The following is an 18,976-nucleotide window of genomic DNA, read 5'->3' as shown; positions in this document are numbered from 1 at the left end:
ATTCGGATAGCGAACAAAGTCTTGGAACGGATTATGTTCGTTAACCGATCACCCGCTGTATAACATAATAATTGCTCGTTCACAATATAATTAATAGTGAGCGAGCAATTATTTATTGTGACACGGTCACAATGCCGGGCTGCAATTTTTAATTAATTTAATTTAAAATATATGCTCTCCACCTCAAATTAGTAGTGTCTTGCCTCCATACATCATACTCTTCCTTTAGCAATCGAGTGGTGCCGGTCGTCTATCCAACATCTTTCGGGGAGAAGGGAATATTTGAGTCGAAATAACGTGACTTCCGGTTTGCATCGAACGTTCACATAGTTAATCGGGCCTCCTATTCCTAAGGTTCCGTGTCTGGTCTCGGATTTCATTATCTGGTTCTTTCCTTCTCGAGATTAAGGGAAGACGGACGGACGACAATGGGAATTTATACGGATGCGCGATGCGCCGTGCCCTAATTACGTGGCGAAGAAACCGACTCTAAGTTTTAGGTAGGTTTACAATTTTTTCAAATTGCAGCCCAACGAACGTTAAATTTAATCTTTAACACGATTTGTGTTCGAGCCGGATCAAGATGCGACAAAGAAATTATTATTGATTGAAATCTTTCAGCTATTTCATTAAATATAAAAGTTATATCATTTAAGAAAGAAATTGTTAATTTTGTAATTTATTCTCCAATTAGCGTCGAGTTTATTGGTGTCAAACTTTTACTTTATGGTTACAGTGAATATTACGAAGCCGCGAAGTAACGACACTTCTGAAAACTTCTCAATAGAGGACCGTGCGGTTCTGAAGACACCGCGTTGCTTTTCTTTTATTATTTTAAGCTTCTCTCCACGGATTTTGCATATTGCTGTTTGATAAATTCATTTTTACTTGTCATAAATTATTAATGAGTTTTTTTAACTCCGCCCGGCGGGTACTAAGAGGCCTCTTTTAGCCAGCCCATTATGGGTTCGTCCAGGCCCACAATGGGGCGGCCGGGTGGTGAGGGACGGAGGCCGACGTATTTGTTCGGACTAACTCCAAAAAATTCCTGGGGATTTTTCGGCCCGTCCGGATTCGATCCCGCGTCCTTCAGAGCGGTAGGCTTTCACCGAGTTAAAAATTTAGCAATTTTACCTTCGTGTTTAAAGAAAAAATTTGAAACATTCAAATAAAATGATTGTTTCGTTTTTTACTCTCTCCTTGCGGGAGTCCCGAAGAGACCTCAGTGCCGGAGCGCTTCTTAGTGCTTCCACGAACACCGAGAGGGCCTTTTTCCATACTCCTCGTGGGTTCTGGCCAACAAAAGAATGGCCGGTGGCGAGGGAGGAGACCCAACATCTTTACAGGAAAATTTTTGTGGTTATTTGTCCGGATCGCCTTAACCGCCTCGGTCATCAGTCCATTCCTCCTGGGATCGAGAAAACTAAGAACTAACTTACAAACGAGCACCAAATCATTCGAATTTCGTGTCGTGCATCGACTCGTTAGTAATTTTGAATTAGAAGTCGTTCGGACCAGCGACGTTTCCAACTTTTTCCTCTATGAAACAATTTTGCAACGATAAAAGTTAAAATAAAAATTATTAAATCGGAAACAATGTTTTATTTGTGTTCTAAAATATATTGACGAAAAAATTTAATTCTTAGAAAAGTAATTATATAGGAAATTTGTAAAATAATTGCTCAGTTTAATGTTGCGTTAACATTTCGGAATGATTTGACGTCGAAAGTTCGACGACCGGCCTACCCGAGGGCGGATCAAGGATTTTCGGGGCTTAGGGCTTATCGAAGTCCAATGGAGCCATCCGTACGGCTTGAGCCCTATTAGTCCCTATGTAGATCCGCCCCCTGGTCTCTGTTGGGATCCGGGAAACCTCAGAAATTTTCGGGTCCCGCTCCTCGGTAATTCTTTATATTGTTTTATATTATATTTGTTTTCATTCTAATGGCTACAGTGTCGCTTGCCGAAATTGACGTATCGCGATTAGTTTGACTTAGGTAGCTTCGCTTTCTAACGAAACAGCAAAGAATATTACGTATTTGCCCGGCCGTCCCATCGCCACTAACTCGCTAACAAAAGACCATCTCGGTGCTCTTAGTGAAGAGTAGTACAGTAATAAAAAGAAAACAAAAAGCATAAGGCGGTTCTACACTCCGTACAACCGAAAACATAAAAGTTAAGGATTATACTTTTAAAAGCGTTCGTAAACTTTTCGTATACAGTATTTATTAATATTATAAAGTATCGATTACTTTGATATTAGAGAATTTCAGACGGCGCTGCGACATTCCAAAATGGAAATATGGTAGTAAGACGGGAAACGAAATGACCTGTCTTCCTCAACTCACTTCTTTCGTCTTTGCCGAAAAATTGGGAAGAGGATCGTACGCAACCGTCTACAAAGCGTACAGAAAGGTTAGTTCTAATAATTATAAGTGGAAATAACCAAGTTTACGCTTAAAACACGTTTAATGTTGTTAAAGGGATCCAAAAGAGAGGTCGTGGCCATAAAATGCGTGGAAAAGTCGTCGCTGAATAAGACTGCGGTGGATAATTTAATTACGGAAATTTCTATTTTGAAGAAAGTCAAAAATGAATACATCGTTGAACTCAAAGATTTCGAGGTATGTTCCATCGATAATGAATAAATCACGTGTAAAGATCTTGAATATCGTCACCCGCGAGATGAAACTGTAGCTACATTCGATTAGCGTAATTTTAAGTTTAAATTTCGTTTCGATCACATCGGTTACGTCACTCCCCGCAGTCGCGTCGTGGGGACGACAATGCTTAACCACAATGCTAAAAAAAACTATGCTACTTTACTTTTCAAATCTTCTAGTGTGTTCTGGTCGGAGCCGACATTATTATCGAATGACAATAAAAATTTTAATGTAATGTATTTTACAAATGTAATACGATTACAAAAAATAAATAAACAGATATAATACGTACGGGGTGAGCGTGCCGGGTAAAAGCGTAATTTTTGCTAGTCGTGCGTGTTTTTGCCGCTAGGTTCGGTAACGTACAAAAATGATGGTTTGCGAGCGACGACGTGATTTATGAAAAACGTTGCCGGGGATTCCGTGCGGGTCGGTACGAAAAGAAATCCGCGGGAGCGATGTCGCCAGTTACCGCGCCGACCGGTGAGTGACGTAGAACCTAGTAATCTCACTGTGTCGGATATGATTGTATTTGTGTATTGCGGTTCCTCCCGACCGATCCCGTTACGCGTGCACTCTCGAACCACATCCTTTAAACTTTGTTAGATGACGAACGATGTTTTTTTTTATTCTTTAATTATTATTTTTACGTATATTATTGTAAAATTTTGTACGAGTAAAATTTTGTTTCTGATTGCGTATTGTAAGTTGATTTAAGCGAGCGGTTGCGTCGACGAATCTATACCGACGGTTCCCAAATTTATTATACCCGTGGATTTTTCTCGTAGCAAAAAGTTGACCGTGAACCCCGAGTGAAATAACTCTAAGCGACTATGTAATAGCAAAATAACAAATTTAATTTTGATGTCTTGAATGGTAAATGATGGTGTAAAAATAAAATATAAATAAATAAAACATTTTGATATTTAAAGTAGTATTTATCGAAATTACTAGCTAAAGCTTGCTTGTTTTTGAAAAATGAGTATAATATAATGAAAACAAAAAAATGTATAATTTATTTCTAATGGGATTATAAATTACATTACAAAAATATAAAATTAATGTTTTTTATTTTATCTATTGAATTTTCATAGAAAAACATATTTTTGATCAAAATAAATGAATTATTTATATATTAATTCATATGTCTGTGTGTCCTTATTATACAATTTAGCATGTAAAATGTCTACTAGGACTTATTATACCGATGACCTTGTTCTGCAAATTTAAGAAAACTAATCAGAAAAACAGAGTCTTTATTTTTCACCTTATTGTTCACGGGTGAAGAATAAAGACCGTTGTTTTTTCTGATTAGTTTTCTTAAATTTGCAGAACAAGGTCATCGGTATAATAAGTCCTAGTAGACATTTTACATGCTAAATTATTTATATATTTTTAGTCATTAAATGGTTTTTATAATTATGAAAAACAACCAATAATAATCACTGTTTTGGAAAGAAATTAAATAAATGTATAAAATTCCATAAACGAACAAAATAAATTCTAAAATGTCGTAATATGTGCATTAAATGAAGCACAGAGCCCATTTTCAAAATGGGCAAGCTTTAGCCAGTATTTCCACCATGCAATGCTTGTCCTTACTTGTATTTTATGTACTTATCTATCCACAAGTTTCCAGAAAATGTTTTTGTATTCTGCCACACCAGGGCATATGTCTTGACAGCCATTATGATACTGCTAGTCGTTAGTTTAGGTCTGCAATTTTTAGTTGCAGACCTAAACTAACAACAATCGTTGGCGGCAATGTCTTACGAAACCACTTCGGGTAGATTACGTGCAATGGTTGACTGCCATAATAGCCAGAGAGTTCTTTATAAGTGGTTTAAAGTTGTGTGCGACACACGTGAAAACATGATGTGTCGAGATTGTCCACATATTTGAATGTACCAGTTACATTAATTTCCATGGAATAAAAATTTTAAGAAGAGAATGAGTAACCAGCCATGCACGTACAATACATCCAGGTAGATAAATAACTTTGCTATCATTAGACACACAAGTCCATACAAAATGATTACATGCAGATAGGATTTATGATGGCTCTAAGGACACAAATGTTTTGTGACAATTTATCAATTAAAATTTCATCTACTTTACCACTTGAAACATAATTGAGTCAAGACTCCTAAAATTAAGCATTTCTTGCTTTTAATAAGGTATTCAAATATAGTTGGATATTCCAAAGGTGGCCATTCTCTCATGTAATTATTCTGCGATTTTATAGTACTAATTGGTGAAAATAACTGTCCATCTAAAAATAAATTAGAAAATACAAGTTTGCAGAAGAAACTATATAAAAATCCAAAAACTTTGCATTAGACTTAATTCTACGATATTCTGTGAATATTTTTGAGTACTTTATGAATTAAACGGGGATATAAATATGTCCTGAAGAACAATAACAGCAGAATATTAGTAAAATTATAGAAGCCAATTTTCCAATTATTTTCTAAATAGAAAAAAATTAAAAAATAGGATTTATGTTTTCTTAATTTTACTTTAAACTTTTATCAGCTTTAAGATATTTTCCCACCATGCAAGTAGCACACTTTTTTCTTTGTTAGAAAAAATTTAAACTTATGTAAAAAATCGAAATACTCTCTTTATAATTTAAAATATATTACTCTTATCAATTACTAACAAAGTGGTCGTTATGAACAAATTTCTATTAGTTATTTAAAAATCAATTATATTCTCAATCAATTAAAATCAATTATTAATTAATAGTTTTGCAGTTCTATTGTTCTTGCAGTATCTTACAGCAGCATGACGGTGCACTACAGTACGGGAAAATACACGAACCTTCTCTGGAAACTTGTGGACACTTATATTTTACTCAGGATGTAAAAATAACTACCAATTTATTATTATTTATTTTTAACTTTCATAATAACGAAAACGGGTGACAATCATTTTACTTTTTATTAAACCTTTCGTGGACCCCCTGATATTGTCCATGCATTCCAAATTAATTTTAATTTGTCAAGAACTCCCAGGGGTTTGTAGGAACCACTTTGAGAAACATTGATCTAGATCAGGGGTCGCCAAACTTTTTTAACCGTCGACCCTCAACCACTTTCCAAAGCCTCACATTGACCCCCACCGTAAAGTTTTATTACAAGTGTATGTGTATGAGCAAAAAAAAAGAACATTGTGGTCTCTGTATGAGCAAAAAAAAAGAACATTGTGGTCTCTGTATGAGCAAAAAAAGAAAAAAAAAGGTTGTGACCCTTTAGCCGCATCGACCCCCTAATCGACCCCCAATGATGTTGCATCGACCCCTGGGGGTGAATAATGACCACTTTGGCGACCCCTGATCTAGATGGATAAACTGTAGATTATTGTAACCTATAATTGCATGATGAAAGTAGACACTATGTATTGTATCTCTGCACATTACCAAAAAGTAAAGCTGGCTGCTAAAAAAGATCAGAATCAAAATAGAAATTGAAACTGGAAACATAAGGGACAAAAAATACTAAAAATTTAATGCTGGGAGCATAAATGCTATTGATTGAAGGTGTAATAATTGGTTGGGTAACCAACTTCTGAATTCTAAACTTAATGCTACACTGTTATTAATAGATATAAATCTTCCATTTTAAAGTTTGCTACTACAAGAGTGAAGATAAAAATTCAGTCACTGGAAATGTGGATGAAATGGAATTCGCAAAAATGTATGCAGAAAATAATTTTTACTGCCAAAATGTGGATGCATATATATAAATGTTACCCTAGATATTCAGAATTAATTACTGAAATTTTTCTGATTAATTTAAAATAAGACTTTGCTGAGAGATTTGGAACATTTTAATACATTTACATTTATTTAGGAAAAGAAAAGTATGAAAATTACCCTGTAAAATTCTATGAGTTAATGAAAATCTTCCAAATTTTTAGTCTTATTTTTGCATTTGACCTGATAATGTTGAAAATTGGTTAGTGTCAAATAATTGGAACATAAATTGTGGGACAAAGTTTTATCAGAGTGTGAGAATTATGAGAATTTCTTGTATTTAAAGTATGAATTTAAGATTAGCATTTGATACAAAAAATTCTTCTAGTAATGTAATGTGATGGCATTTAAATAGATTTGAGCCTCAAAATTACATTATATGTGATCAGATTTGGAGTGTTGTAACTCAATTATAAAAAATAGAGTCTGGATAATGTAGGAAAATTATATATCAATAGATATTGATTTGTTCCTGCTTTCCTAACATTGCAATGGCTAGCTTAATTTAGAATCATTGAAAGAATTATCATATTTTAAGTATTGGGACAGAGACATTTGTGAATCTGTTTAGGGAGAGAATTTAAATATTTTTATGTTGAGAATTGCTGATATTTCTGTAAAATAATTCACATCACATTTAAACAAATAGTTATAGTTTAAAGTTTTTATAAACTTTTATATGAAACTAGCTGTTACCCATGACTTTGTCTGCAGAGGTTTTGCAAGCAAACCCCATTTACATTCAATATTTCAACAACTATAGTAATTGTTATATAACACCTACCGCCGAGAATGACGAGAATTGCCGAGAATCAAACGAACTATTTTCAATTTGATCAATTTTCTGGAACGTTTACAATTGTTCTATAATCGAACCAATATGCAATAACAAATTTGAATCTAAAACAGTTTGAACATTTTTAAAATCGAAATAGATAAAAATATTTATAACAATGTCTGAAATGTTATCATTTTAATACACCTAAGTACTCGATGAAGATTAAATCCTCTCCCTCTCCCGCCCACGGGGGAATTTCGAAAAATCCCTTCTTAGCGTGCATTCCCATGGCATACCCTACTAAAACGCAGATAAAAACAAAAAATTGCATATAAAATAGTGCAGTAGAAGCTGTTTTTCTGGTTAATCCTTAATCCTCTCCCTCTCTCCCCACGGAAGAATTTCGAAAAATCCCTTCTTAGTGTGCGTTTCCATGATGTACCCTAACTGTCTACCAAATTTCACCTCTTTAAGTTAAGCGGTTTGCACTAGGCAATGATGAATCAATGAGTCAGTCAGTCAGGATAAGCAATTTTATATATTTAGATACATGCAGTATTAACTTAAATGTGATACTAAACTGTGCAATTAATTGTCAGTCTTTCTGATTTATGTAATACAGTATTTATGGACTAAATTAACTTAATTGAGTATTAAGACCTGTGAATTTATTATTATAAATTCTTAATTGATTGTCATAAAGAATAATGAAGAATTTATTTTTTAAATTAAAAGAAAAATACCTGCCAAAATATTAAAATATTGTAATTTCAGATGTTTTATGCATACTTTGTCATGGCTTTTGAAATATATTGATGGATGACTAACCAGTTATAGTAATAACAGATAATCAGTATTATTTTAGATATTAAATTAAAACAGTGCTAAATTGCTTATTATTTTTGTAAATAGGTCAAGGATTTCTGTCAGAAAATTTAATTTCTGTTTTTAAGAAATGCAGTTGCTATAAAATAGACAAAATAAATTATTTTTATGGATTTTTTTTTGTTTTAAAACTTGCAAATGAATTTTTAAAAATATAAGTTTCTAATTAGGAAAAACAATTTAATTGATACATTGAATTTGTTACGATTTACATTAAATTAGATTGGTGAAAACATAAATCAAAATTTAATCTGTTTTTAATCTCTAATCTTCATGATTTTACGATAAATAGAGAATAAATAAATTTTTGACTATTAATGAGTGATTATCTTTCTTTAATAATTTGGAATAAAAATTGTGCTGATAAAAAGCTTTGTTAACTCAAAGTATTGATCTATACGAATAAGTCAATAATATGGCAATAAATTATTATTGTGATCTAAATGCTCACGATAATGATTTATGGCCATATTAGATTAATTATTTTGAATTATGTTTTTGGAGTAGTTTTCCACAATGTGCTTGGATTGTGCTAAAAAAATTTTAATTTAGAAAAATTACACAATTGGAATGACTGTTGACAAATGTGTGTTGTTTTGTTAATTTTTTAAAACAAATCTAGTTACTTAGATTTGAATAAAGTCCAGTTTAGATAGTTTTCTAATTTTTAAAATGAAAATTTAAATTTAGATTTTGGTTAAATTATTAATTAGATTTAAATTATAGATATTTCTTAAAAATAATTCTTTTAGAAAGATTATGAATTTTAAACATTAAGAATTAAAATGCATTGTTTATTTTAGTGGGACGATAAATACATCTACTTAATTATGGAATACTGCAGCGGTGGTGACCTGTCACATTTTATTCGTCAAAGGAGAAGACTACCCGAAGTTATTGTCTGTAGATTTTTGCAACAATTAGGTTGGTTTTTCTCTTGTTTTAATGTTAAAGCTAATAGTAATTTGGTAGAATATTTTTTTTAAGCCTTAATTCAGTTTCAACTTAATATTTCATTTTGAATTCACATAACACTGGCATAATTTTAAAAATTAAAATTGAAAGCTTAAATATATAAAACTCCACAATTTCATTTCAAATTAAATTATAAAAATACTTTAATGGAGGAGTAAAAATATATACAAACTAAACTGTGAATTTGGTAAGCATTTTCATACTAAACACACGTTAGGATCAAATCTTACAGATTGATTTTTGAAAAACTAAATGTTAATTGTACATCATCATATATGTACAGTCCTGTCCAACATGTTGTTCAGATTATTGGGACATTGCCATTTTCTGCAGTAGTCATACTGCAGAAAAATCGATCATTGTTGTGTTGAATGCATTAAATGTGCCAAGCACTAAACTCTTTGAATGATTGCCAGTCTCATTTCCATGGCAATGGGTCAAAATGCTCATTGGAGAAATTAAAATTAATTGTCAAAATGTGTTTTGGCAAAATTAAACAACTTCTATGTTGTACTAATATATTATGTTTTTTGACAAGTAGTGTTATTACTAATCTTTGTTGCTGTGATTATCTTGATTATAATTAATATTACATTCTCAATTATACTTGAGTTTATTATATATTTGTCAACATGGACATTAATCATTAACAGGACAGTTATACTGGTGTTAAGCATTTACACAAGAATTGAGGAAAATGTTCTTAGAGAAAACAGACTTTCTTTATTAAGCTAACTGTACACATACAACGATTATCATCTGTGTTTCGGGCCATCATGCCCCTCATCAGCAGGATTACAAGGATTACAATATTTGACTATAAAATAATAAATAGATAATTAAAAATAAAATAAAAATAAAAAATGATTTACCAACAAAATATTTATAAACTTACGATATACAGGCATCCAATTACCAACAATAATTGGTTTTTATATTTAATTTTACATTGCTTCATATTCCTATTTAAAATTAAAAATTAAAAATGTTCCAATAGAACTAAAAAACATGTTAAAACTACCAATTTTGTTAAAAAAGGTTTACCTTTACAATGTTCATTCTATCAAGTTACACAATACTGGCGTGTGTTGAACTTACCAAGATATTAATGCTCATTCGTTATCTAAGATGGCTGCCCATGATTGGTGGATTATTCTGCCTAAGTTATTATTTATACTATTTTTTTCATTTTTAATATTTATGTGTTCATATAACTGCCTTTTATAATTATTTGGTTTTTTTCTTTATTATTACTGTATCTATTTTTATCTGACAACCATAATTATTACAGTGTTCTGAATTTGCATAATTACCTCTTATGGTGCATATATGCTCTTTTATTCTAATTCCTAATTTTCTTTTTGTCTCCCCTATATAAGTTTTATTATGATCACAAATGCAATTAAGCGAATAAACAACTTCTTTTTCATCCATTAGTTCAAATTTCTTATCTGACCTATATACAGTCGACCCCCTATAACACGGTAGATATGTTCCTGTTTTTATGAATCCAACTTCTAGGAGTCCAGCCAATCACAGCCCGGCACATATGCAGTTTATGGACTACGGCTGTTTGAAAGGTTTCTTCCATAAAATTAATTGATTCTAGACTAATTTGACTGAACATTTCCAAAATACGTATAATTTTTTGGGAATAATCCATATAAACTATGCTATAAACAAAAAATTATAGGATTACTTATCGAGTGTGCACCATTTGACTATGCCTTTGCTTAAGCTTGTTTTTGTTGTGGAGATTGTCGCCGAATGGCGCTCGCATGCTTCCTGATAAATTATTTTTTTGCGAAAAATTCACTGAACTTTAGAGGTATCATTAATATAAATATAATTTTTATGGACATTAAATAATAAATGGTTTTTGGTAGGTCCACTGCTCGTTTAAACTCAACGGTTTGTGCAATCCTGTCGCAACATGAGTCAGCGATGATGTTTTACCGAATTATAGGAGTTTTTTTTTAGCATGTTTGTACGAATACTGTTGCAATTTTTTCGCTGTGATATAGGAATTCAAACTATAGGAACCCATGTTATAGGGGGGTCGACTATAAATATCTTTTAAATAAGTTATTTTTCTCGGGAATTAAATTTACTTTTATCTTTCAAAATATTTTTGGTATATATGTAAAATTTACACAATTTTAGTCTTTATTAAAATTACTATTTTTATTAGCTTGATTATTGATCCAATCCTTCCATTTTTCTAATATTTTTTTAGGATATTCATTTAATAAAAACATTTTATTTGTTCTATTTCCAGCTGTTGGTCCTGTAAATTAGTCATTTTATTTTTAATTTTTTCTATGTACAATTTGAATATATTGAATTTTATAGATTGAGGGACATTAGACTTATAGTTTAATACTTGATATGCTAAGAGCTACTGTTGAGAACACAGTAATGCGATTTAACTTGCTTATAAAAAATGGTGGATGCCACATTGAACATGCTCTATAATGCATTTTAAAACCGATTTAAAAACATTTTCAATGATGTCTTCATGTCTTATTTCGTTTAACAATATTGCACACAGTGCCATTTCCCACAGGTGGTGAGTTTTTGGACTTTTTTTTTCACGGGAAATAAAATCCCATGATGTCCTGTACACTATTACCAAGTTTGATAACATTCTGTCCAGTAATTTTCATTTTATGGCCATTTCAAAGTGGAACTTTAATTATAAACACCCTGTATATATAAAAAATAATTATGCTTTTTCAATACATTATTTTCATGATTAGGAATGTATCGAGAAAGAATTTATATTAATTTACTAAAATTACTAGAAATTATTGATGTACATAATCGAAATTTATTTCAATATATAAATTTTTCATGTGTGATTAAAAAAAATAACTTTTTACCAATAAATGCTTATTTTATTTTAATGACAAGAGTCCTTGAATTATCAATGTACTACATAATTTAGAAACACAAATGATAAGAGTCTTCTTTATTTGAAAAGTATATCTACGGAATAATGATACATACTAATTTATTTATTTTATTTGGAATAAATATTTTAAGAATACTTTGTATAATTGCTAGCTACTGCGTTAAAAGTTCTTCGTTCTAATAACATAACTCACATGGACCTGAAACCTCAAAATATTCTCTTGTCCAATAATCAAGACCCAGTATTGAAATTGGCAGGTTGGTAATATTAATTAATTACTACTAGATTATTTATAAGTGGTTTACATATTATAATGCATTATTTTATTGCATATAAAGATTTTGGATTTGCTCAGTACCTAAATCCTGAAGATAGAGCTACATCTCTGCGTGGTTCTCCCTTATATATGGCTCCAGAAATTTTGTTGAAACATCACTATGATGCAAGAGTAGATCTCTGGTCTGTTGGTATAATACTTTATGGTAAGCCCTATTAATTTTTTAATGATAAGATTTTTATTAATTTTATGATTTTAAATATTTTATAAATTTTTTCAATGTAGAGTGTTTATTTGGCCAAGCTCCTTTTTCCTCAGATACGTTTTCTCAACTAGCGGATAAAATAAAGAGTACAAAGCCAATTCAAGTAAATAACAATCTTGTAATTTTGTAATGCTAAATTTGACATTATTAATTCTTAAGCAATTGTATTTAATTCTATAATTTACAATTGAAACAGATAATTTTCGCATAAATTTTTTTCCCACATTAGTCATATGGAAATTTTTTCAACCTCCAAAAATTTCTCTACATCCTGTATTGAACAGAATAAATCACATTAATATACTTTCTGAACTTTCCCTAGTACTTTTGGATCTTTTGACCCATCTTCAGGATGTAACACTTCTGATTAAAAATTCTATCAGAACAATTGCAGTTTTTAGAAATGATGATTATCCCTGAAAATCAGTCAAAAAGCTGAATGTTTAGAAGATATTAACATACTTTCTGAAGTATCTTAATATCATAAGATTTATCTTCTCCAATAGAGCAGAATTAGAGAGATATCATAAGTATAGTAAACTGAAAATAATTTTACTTCAACACAATTAAAAATAAAGTAATGAAGCTTGCTTCCACATTGACTTTAGACAAAATAAAAGAAATATACAGAAAACAATATTACAAAGTAAATAAACTCCAAAAATAGAAGCATTATTTTTATTTAGTGTTTCTTAATTATGATCAATTTGAGTTAGAACACATTCAAATTCAAGCCATTGAGACAGGCTTTTCCAAGCAGATTTTTCTCAGAGTTATTTTTATTTTAAACTGGTATAAATTCAATTTTATATTAATTAACATAGAATAAATTGAAATTTAAAATATTGTATAACAGCTGTTAAGTGAAGACAATTATTAAAAAAACTCTACAACAATGTTCACTAAATTATTATTGACTAAACAAAACAGACACACTGTATTCTGTTAGAGATACTACTACAGTCCACATTGCTTTTACTGTACAAGATAGATAAGTTTTTGCCAAAAGAACTATAAATAGATATCTTATGTTTCTGTTTTTTAATGTTATATAATTTTACTCGAAGAATATAATATTCTGTTTAATTCTATCTGCTGTATATTGTTGTTTATGCATAATTTTTATTGCTTTCTAAATAAAAATTTTGTTTAGTTTATAATATTGACATCATTCAAAAATTGTTTAATGAAGATTCAATTTATTAGTCTAGATCATTTTAATAATTATTTCAAAGAATTTCATTATTTACTTAAATAATGATAGCATGTAGAGATAATGCTGCAAAATACAAATAAATCTTATGACATTCTTATGCAGTGTCAAAGATTATGCATAAATAAGCAGTAAATATTGAAGCCTAACAATTGCCAAATTATATTGATCTATATTGCTAATACTTTTATTAGTTAAATGCAAAGTAATTTTGCACTAGAGGCAACTATTAGGTCCCATCTCTTGCTAAATTTAATAATCATAATTAAATTAATTAATTTAGAACATTCTAGAAGAAAAGAATTGACCTGAAGCGGGACTCAAACCTGCAACTCCTGCTAACCTTACAGTTATGTTGCCAGTTACTCTACCTGGACTTCATTCAATCTTCACTTTCAGAACTTATTAATTTAGATATAACCATACTCAGTTACTTATGATGCTGGCTAGAGATGACTTGGCACTATGACACTCAGCTGGCTATTGTTGTACTTCAGCATGTTATATATACATGTATATATTGTTTAAATTATATTATTTACTACATATAGATTTTAAAACAAAGTCTGTCTCAGAAATTTACTCTTAAGAATAATTTGCCACCATTAAAATTTATGCATATAATTATTGTATATTTAGATAAATTACAGTATATTGTATACTATTCTAGTTAACAGTGATTATTTAGATTAGAATAAAAATTATAATTAATCATTGTCTAATCTAATCTAAGTAATCACTGTTAATCAGTCCAGGTAGATTAGTATACAATATACTGTAATTTATCTAAATATACAATAATTATATGCATAAATTTTAATGATGACAAATTACTCTTAAGAGCAAATTTCTGAGACACACTTTGCTTTAAATATTTTAAAATATTATGAAACTAAGTTTATCAAGATTTTAATGAAAAAATTAAATAAATTTTAACAGATTATTATTTTCAGCTATTTGAAAAATTATTTTTGTTCATTTTTCTTACATTATAAACATTTTTCTATCACAGAACAATATAGCATTCTCTTAAATAGCATCACCTTAAATCACCAATGAATATCTGTGGGCAGATCTCCCCCATATATATTAAGTACAGAACCCTTCAGTATTAATGAATTATTAATTACAGTATATGATTTTATTGCAATGATATCTCCAAATCATATGCATTTTAAACTTACATACTCAGACATGTATATAAACCTCATTACTAGACATAATTTGTACTTTTGTTTTGTACTGTTTGATGTACTGTACATTCAAATATATTACCAAATGATATTGTTATGGCCTAATGTAAATCATTTCTATTGAGTGTTTAAAACAACATGTGAAACATAATGGCCAAACATATATTATTTTTGAAGCTTCTACTGATATCAAACATTTATATATTCAGGATATTATTCATTTCATATTTTTATGTAATATGGTTTAAAAACCAAACAGATATGCATGTCAAATTTCAATCTGTTATCATTCCTCTCACAATACTCCCAGCCACAGGCTATATGTGTACTTTTGTACCACAAAGGGTCGTGTTAAAGGATGAAGGTTTGGGGTTGAAATAACGAAAAAAATTATAATTTAGGTTACCTGACTTCTGTGAGAAGCTATGCAATTTTTCTGAAAACTGATAAAACAATACAATGATTTTTTATTGTAGACTGTAGAAAAAATTATCATCATCCTTATGTTTAGGAAAATAATAATTTTTTTCAAAATTTTTGACGGGTTTTTTTTTTTAAGCACTTTATATCTCAAAGAAGCCAAACAACAACACAAAGTTATCATAATAACTAAATATATTTATAGTAAATATTTATTAGCAAATTTGACACAATAAAATAAAATGTTAATTTCCTATCAGAAATCTCAATTTTTAAGTTTTCTTTGACAACTTAGATTCCCTATGGTGTAAATATCTCCGACAATTGTCGACATCTCATTTTATCTCTTCTGGAAAGAGATCCAAATAAAAGAATAACTTTTGAAGATTTTTTCAATCATCCATTCATTGACCTGAAGCATATGCCCTCTCCAGAATCGTATCAAAAAGGAGTAAGTTTGCACAGTTACTTATTTTGATTGATCGTTGAGATCAGTAATAAATTATTAACATATAGTTTCATTTAATTTTAGGTAAAATTAATTCAAGAAGCTATATTGAAGGATAGTTATGGTGATTATAATGATGCTATTCAATTATACTGTGAAGGACTACAGTATTTAGTTCCTCTTGTTACTTGTAAGACATTTTATTTTGTTTGACTTTCATACAGTTGAATACAAATCATTCCACATTAACAGAAAATTGTTAATTGCAGTTAACAATTTTAATCATTTTCTTATTTTTGAATTTAGGTATGCATAATATAAATTTCCTTAATTTTCTACATATAGCATGCAAAAATTTCTAGAGGCTTAGCTGCACCTATTTTAAATGATTTTCATGTGGGAAACCTTACTCACATGGCAATTAATGCTTATGAACAAGTCTATGTTGATGGATTTCTGGCTAATCTTATATAATTTTTTCCATTAATTATTTTGTGTTTTTATTCATTTTATCTGAATTCTTAATGCCTTTTAAAAGGAATTCCGATTGGTTGTATCCAATTAATTCCATTTGACGTGCAAAATCTCTTGTATGTTTCAATACGTCATTCTTGTTCCAAAAATGACATTTTTGAACATGTCAAAAACATTTGAACCTTAGTTATTTATTTATTTAATATTAAGAAATTTCTGAACTGTATTGCACAGTTAAATTGATTATTAAGTTATAGAGTACAATCTTTAATAATAGAATGCTTTATAATCAAAAAAGTTTTAAAGTCATATTCATTATTGTATAAATGGATATTATCATTAAACCTCATTAACTGATTTATATTCTGTTGATTAGTTTTATATCATAGGTATTGCAGTAATTATGGTGATGATAAAATGTAATCATTGACACTTTTTATTCTTTGTTTAGCCGAAAAAGACCGGAGACAAAAATTAATTTTTCAACAAAAGGTAGGAAATATGTTTAATAAAATTTTCAAATTTATTTTATACAGAATAATGCAAATTACAGACATTGCATTAACCTCCAATGAATTGTTAATTTATAATACTTTGAAACCACTGTTGTATTATGAAGATAAGATTCAATAGATAATTAAGTTTATTTATTAAATACGTTTATGTGAACAACTGGGGTTAGCCAAGTCACCTATGATAGCTATAAGCTAGTTCACTTTTGTATCTCCCACTGGTGAGGTCGATTGCCCAGAAACACTCGAGAAACTGTCATATAATGCGAGTATCAATACAGCAAATTTTTGTTATTGATTTAAGAGATTTCAGTTATATTTGTAATTATGCACCACTCACTCAATTGCAATTTTAACTTAGGTTGGAAGTAACTAACTCATATTTCTTTGATTGAAATAATTAGTTTCAGGAACAAATCTTTGCTTCAGCATTGCTGCATTGTCTGTATGAGACTATTTATGTGTAACAGTCAAGTCATGATGGGCCCAACCAGTTGAAATCTTTCTTTTCTGTAAATTGTTTGTTAAAATATAGGATACTGATGTTGGTGAAATTCTTGTAGATTCTATAGTTTCTACACATTGCTCAACAGTTGTTTCACATGTTGCTTGTCCATTGTCATTTTTAGCCTTATTGATTTCGGGGCATTGTTTATACTTAAATGTCCTTAAGAAAACAACTAATCCAGCAGGAAACTGTACTCCAGTATGTTGTTTGATCACCGTGCGAATCATGCAAAGTATTGAGAATGTTTGTTGGACTTTTGCCAGATAGTCTCAATCTCGACGATCGACCATTGATCTTTACACTTCACCTTATCTGAAGCCTGTGCATGATTATTTCTAACACTCCTTGGTCCAAAATACCATGTACTACATGCACTGTAGAAATAACAAAGCCACTTGACTCATTCTCTAGTCTTACATTATGATTGATATGTCATTGAGATTGCATCATCCGCTTGTGTTGTTGTTACATTGTTCACCATTATGAAATGACTTTTATATATGTTTGACTGGATTGTAAGTCATCACAAATTTATTTATATCATTTTTTCAATATTTTAATATGTGCACTAAAAAATTTTTTTAAGAATTTTTCCATTTCAAAAAGTTCTGTAATAATTGTTATCTTATGAATTTCTCCTTCAGCATGTTTTGAATTGCATTTATTTGATGATGATTGAGTCAAATTTGAATGTTTGTGCGCTCTATGTACCACTACTATAAATTATTATAAACATAGATATTACAATTCATCCCTTTATTATACAGTAGAGCGTCGTTTATCTGAATCAATTGAGGACTGGGTTGTTCAGATAACTTATTTTTCGGATAACCGATTATGTACGAAAAAATACATTAACCTATCCCGTGTTGAAATTTTTCTCCGTTGCGTGTCGCTTCGCATTGAATTTCGTCGATGTTAAGCCTAATGTAAACTTTTTAAAATAATAATCGTGACTATTGTATCGTTAAAAATTATTNTTCCGAAAATGTATTTCGAGTATAAAAGTGAAAACCAATAAATATATATTTTTTTAAATTTCGTGTCTTGTTTTATTTAATAATATTTTTAGGTTCATTTAACTAAAACCGGTTTATTGGGGAAAAACGCGATTGCGTCATAAAAGCGATTACGTCATTGGTCTAAAACAAAACCAAAACCAAAACCAAGCGATTGCGTCATAAAAAAAAATTATATAAAAGCGAGACAAAAACAATAAAACTAATCATTATTCGTATTACTATCGAAGGAAGAAGAAGGACTATTTTCATATCATAATGAACGGAAACAACGCAGAGATGATAGCTCGCGAAGTAGGCCCGAATTTTGATTGGAAAGATTTTTCTAGATTAAATTTAAGCGAAGAAGTAATAAGACGACTTGAAGATAAAGTCGATTGGGACATTATTTCTGAAAAAACTAATCTTAGTGACGAATTTATTAGAGATTTCCAACATAAATTAAATTGGAATAAAATTTGGAAAAACAAACGCTTCTCCTCCGATTTTATACACAGATATGTTCAACGAGTTAACTGGGACGATGTTTGTCGTTATCAACAGCTATCAGAATCCTTTTTGACTCAATATCACGATCGTCTAAACTGGAATCTCGTATCTCAATATCAAAAACTGAGTCAAAATTTCATATTAACTTTTAAACATTTCCTGAATATGAAGCTTATTTGTCAATAT

General features: G+C 30.0%; 1 protein-coding gene across 1 annotated transcript; it reads left to right on the top strand.

The window, feature by feature from the left end:
- Nucleotides 1-376: 376 nt before the first annotated feature.
- Nucleotides 377-18,046, top strand: LOC111635525 (serine/threonine-protein kinase ULK3-like). The gene is made up of 10 exons (XM_023380514.1): nucleotides 377-500; nucleotides 2,274-2,415; nucleotides 2,484-2,624; nucleotides 8,887-9,007; nucleotides 12,125-12,229; nucleotides 12,311-12,454; nucleotides 12,535-12,617; nucleotides 15,636-15,791; nucleotides 15,873-15,978; nucleotides 16,714-18,046. Exons 1-10 carry the CDS (start codon nucleotides 445-447, stop codon nucleotides 16,893-16,895), a joined length of 1,236 nt encoding a protein of 411 aa, XP_023236282.1. The 5' UTR covers nucleotides 377-444; the 3' UTR covers nucleotides 16,896-18,046.
- Nucleotides 18,047-18,976: the final 930 nt, after the last annotated feature.

The sequence above is a fragment of the Centruroides sculpturatus genome, unplaced genomic scaffold, assembly GCF_000671375.1.
Source record: "Centruroides sculpturatus isolate CEXI.00-Female unplaced genomic scaffold, Cexi_2.0 scaffold990, whole genome shotgun sequence".
Lineage (NCBI taxonomy): Eukaryota > Metazoa > Arthropoda > Arachnida > Scorpiones > Buthidae > Centruroides > Centruroides sculpturatus.
This window is presented reverse-complemented; position numbering and strand designations above follow the sequence as displayed.

Bases quoted from the DNA above. Each gene is read 5' to 3' on its own strand.
- LOC111635525 (XM_023380514.1), top strand. From the start codon at position 445: ATGCGCGATGCGCCGTGCCCTAATTACGTGGCGAAGAAACCGACTCTA. The intron at 12,230-12,310 runs GTTGGTAATATT...TTGCATATAAAG, and splicing joins CCCAGTATTGAAATTGGCAG to ATTTTGGATTTGCTCAGTAC. The intron at 12,618-15,635 runs GTAAATAACAAT...TTGACAACTTAG, and splicing joins AGAGTACAAAGCCAATTCAA to ATTCCCTATGGTGTAAATAT.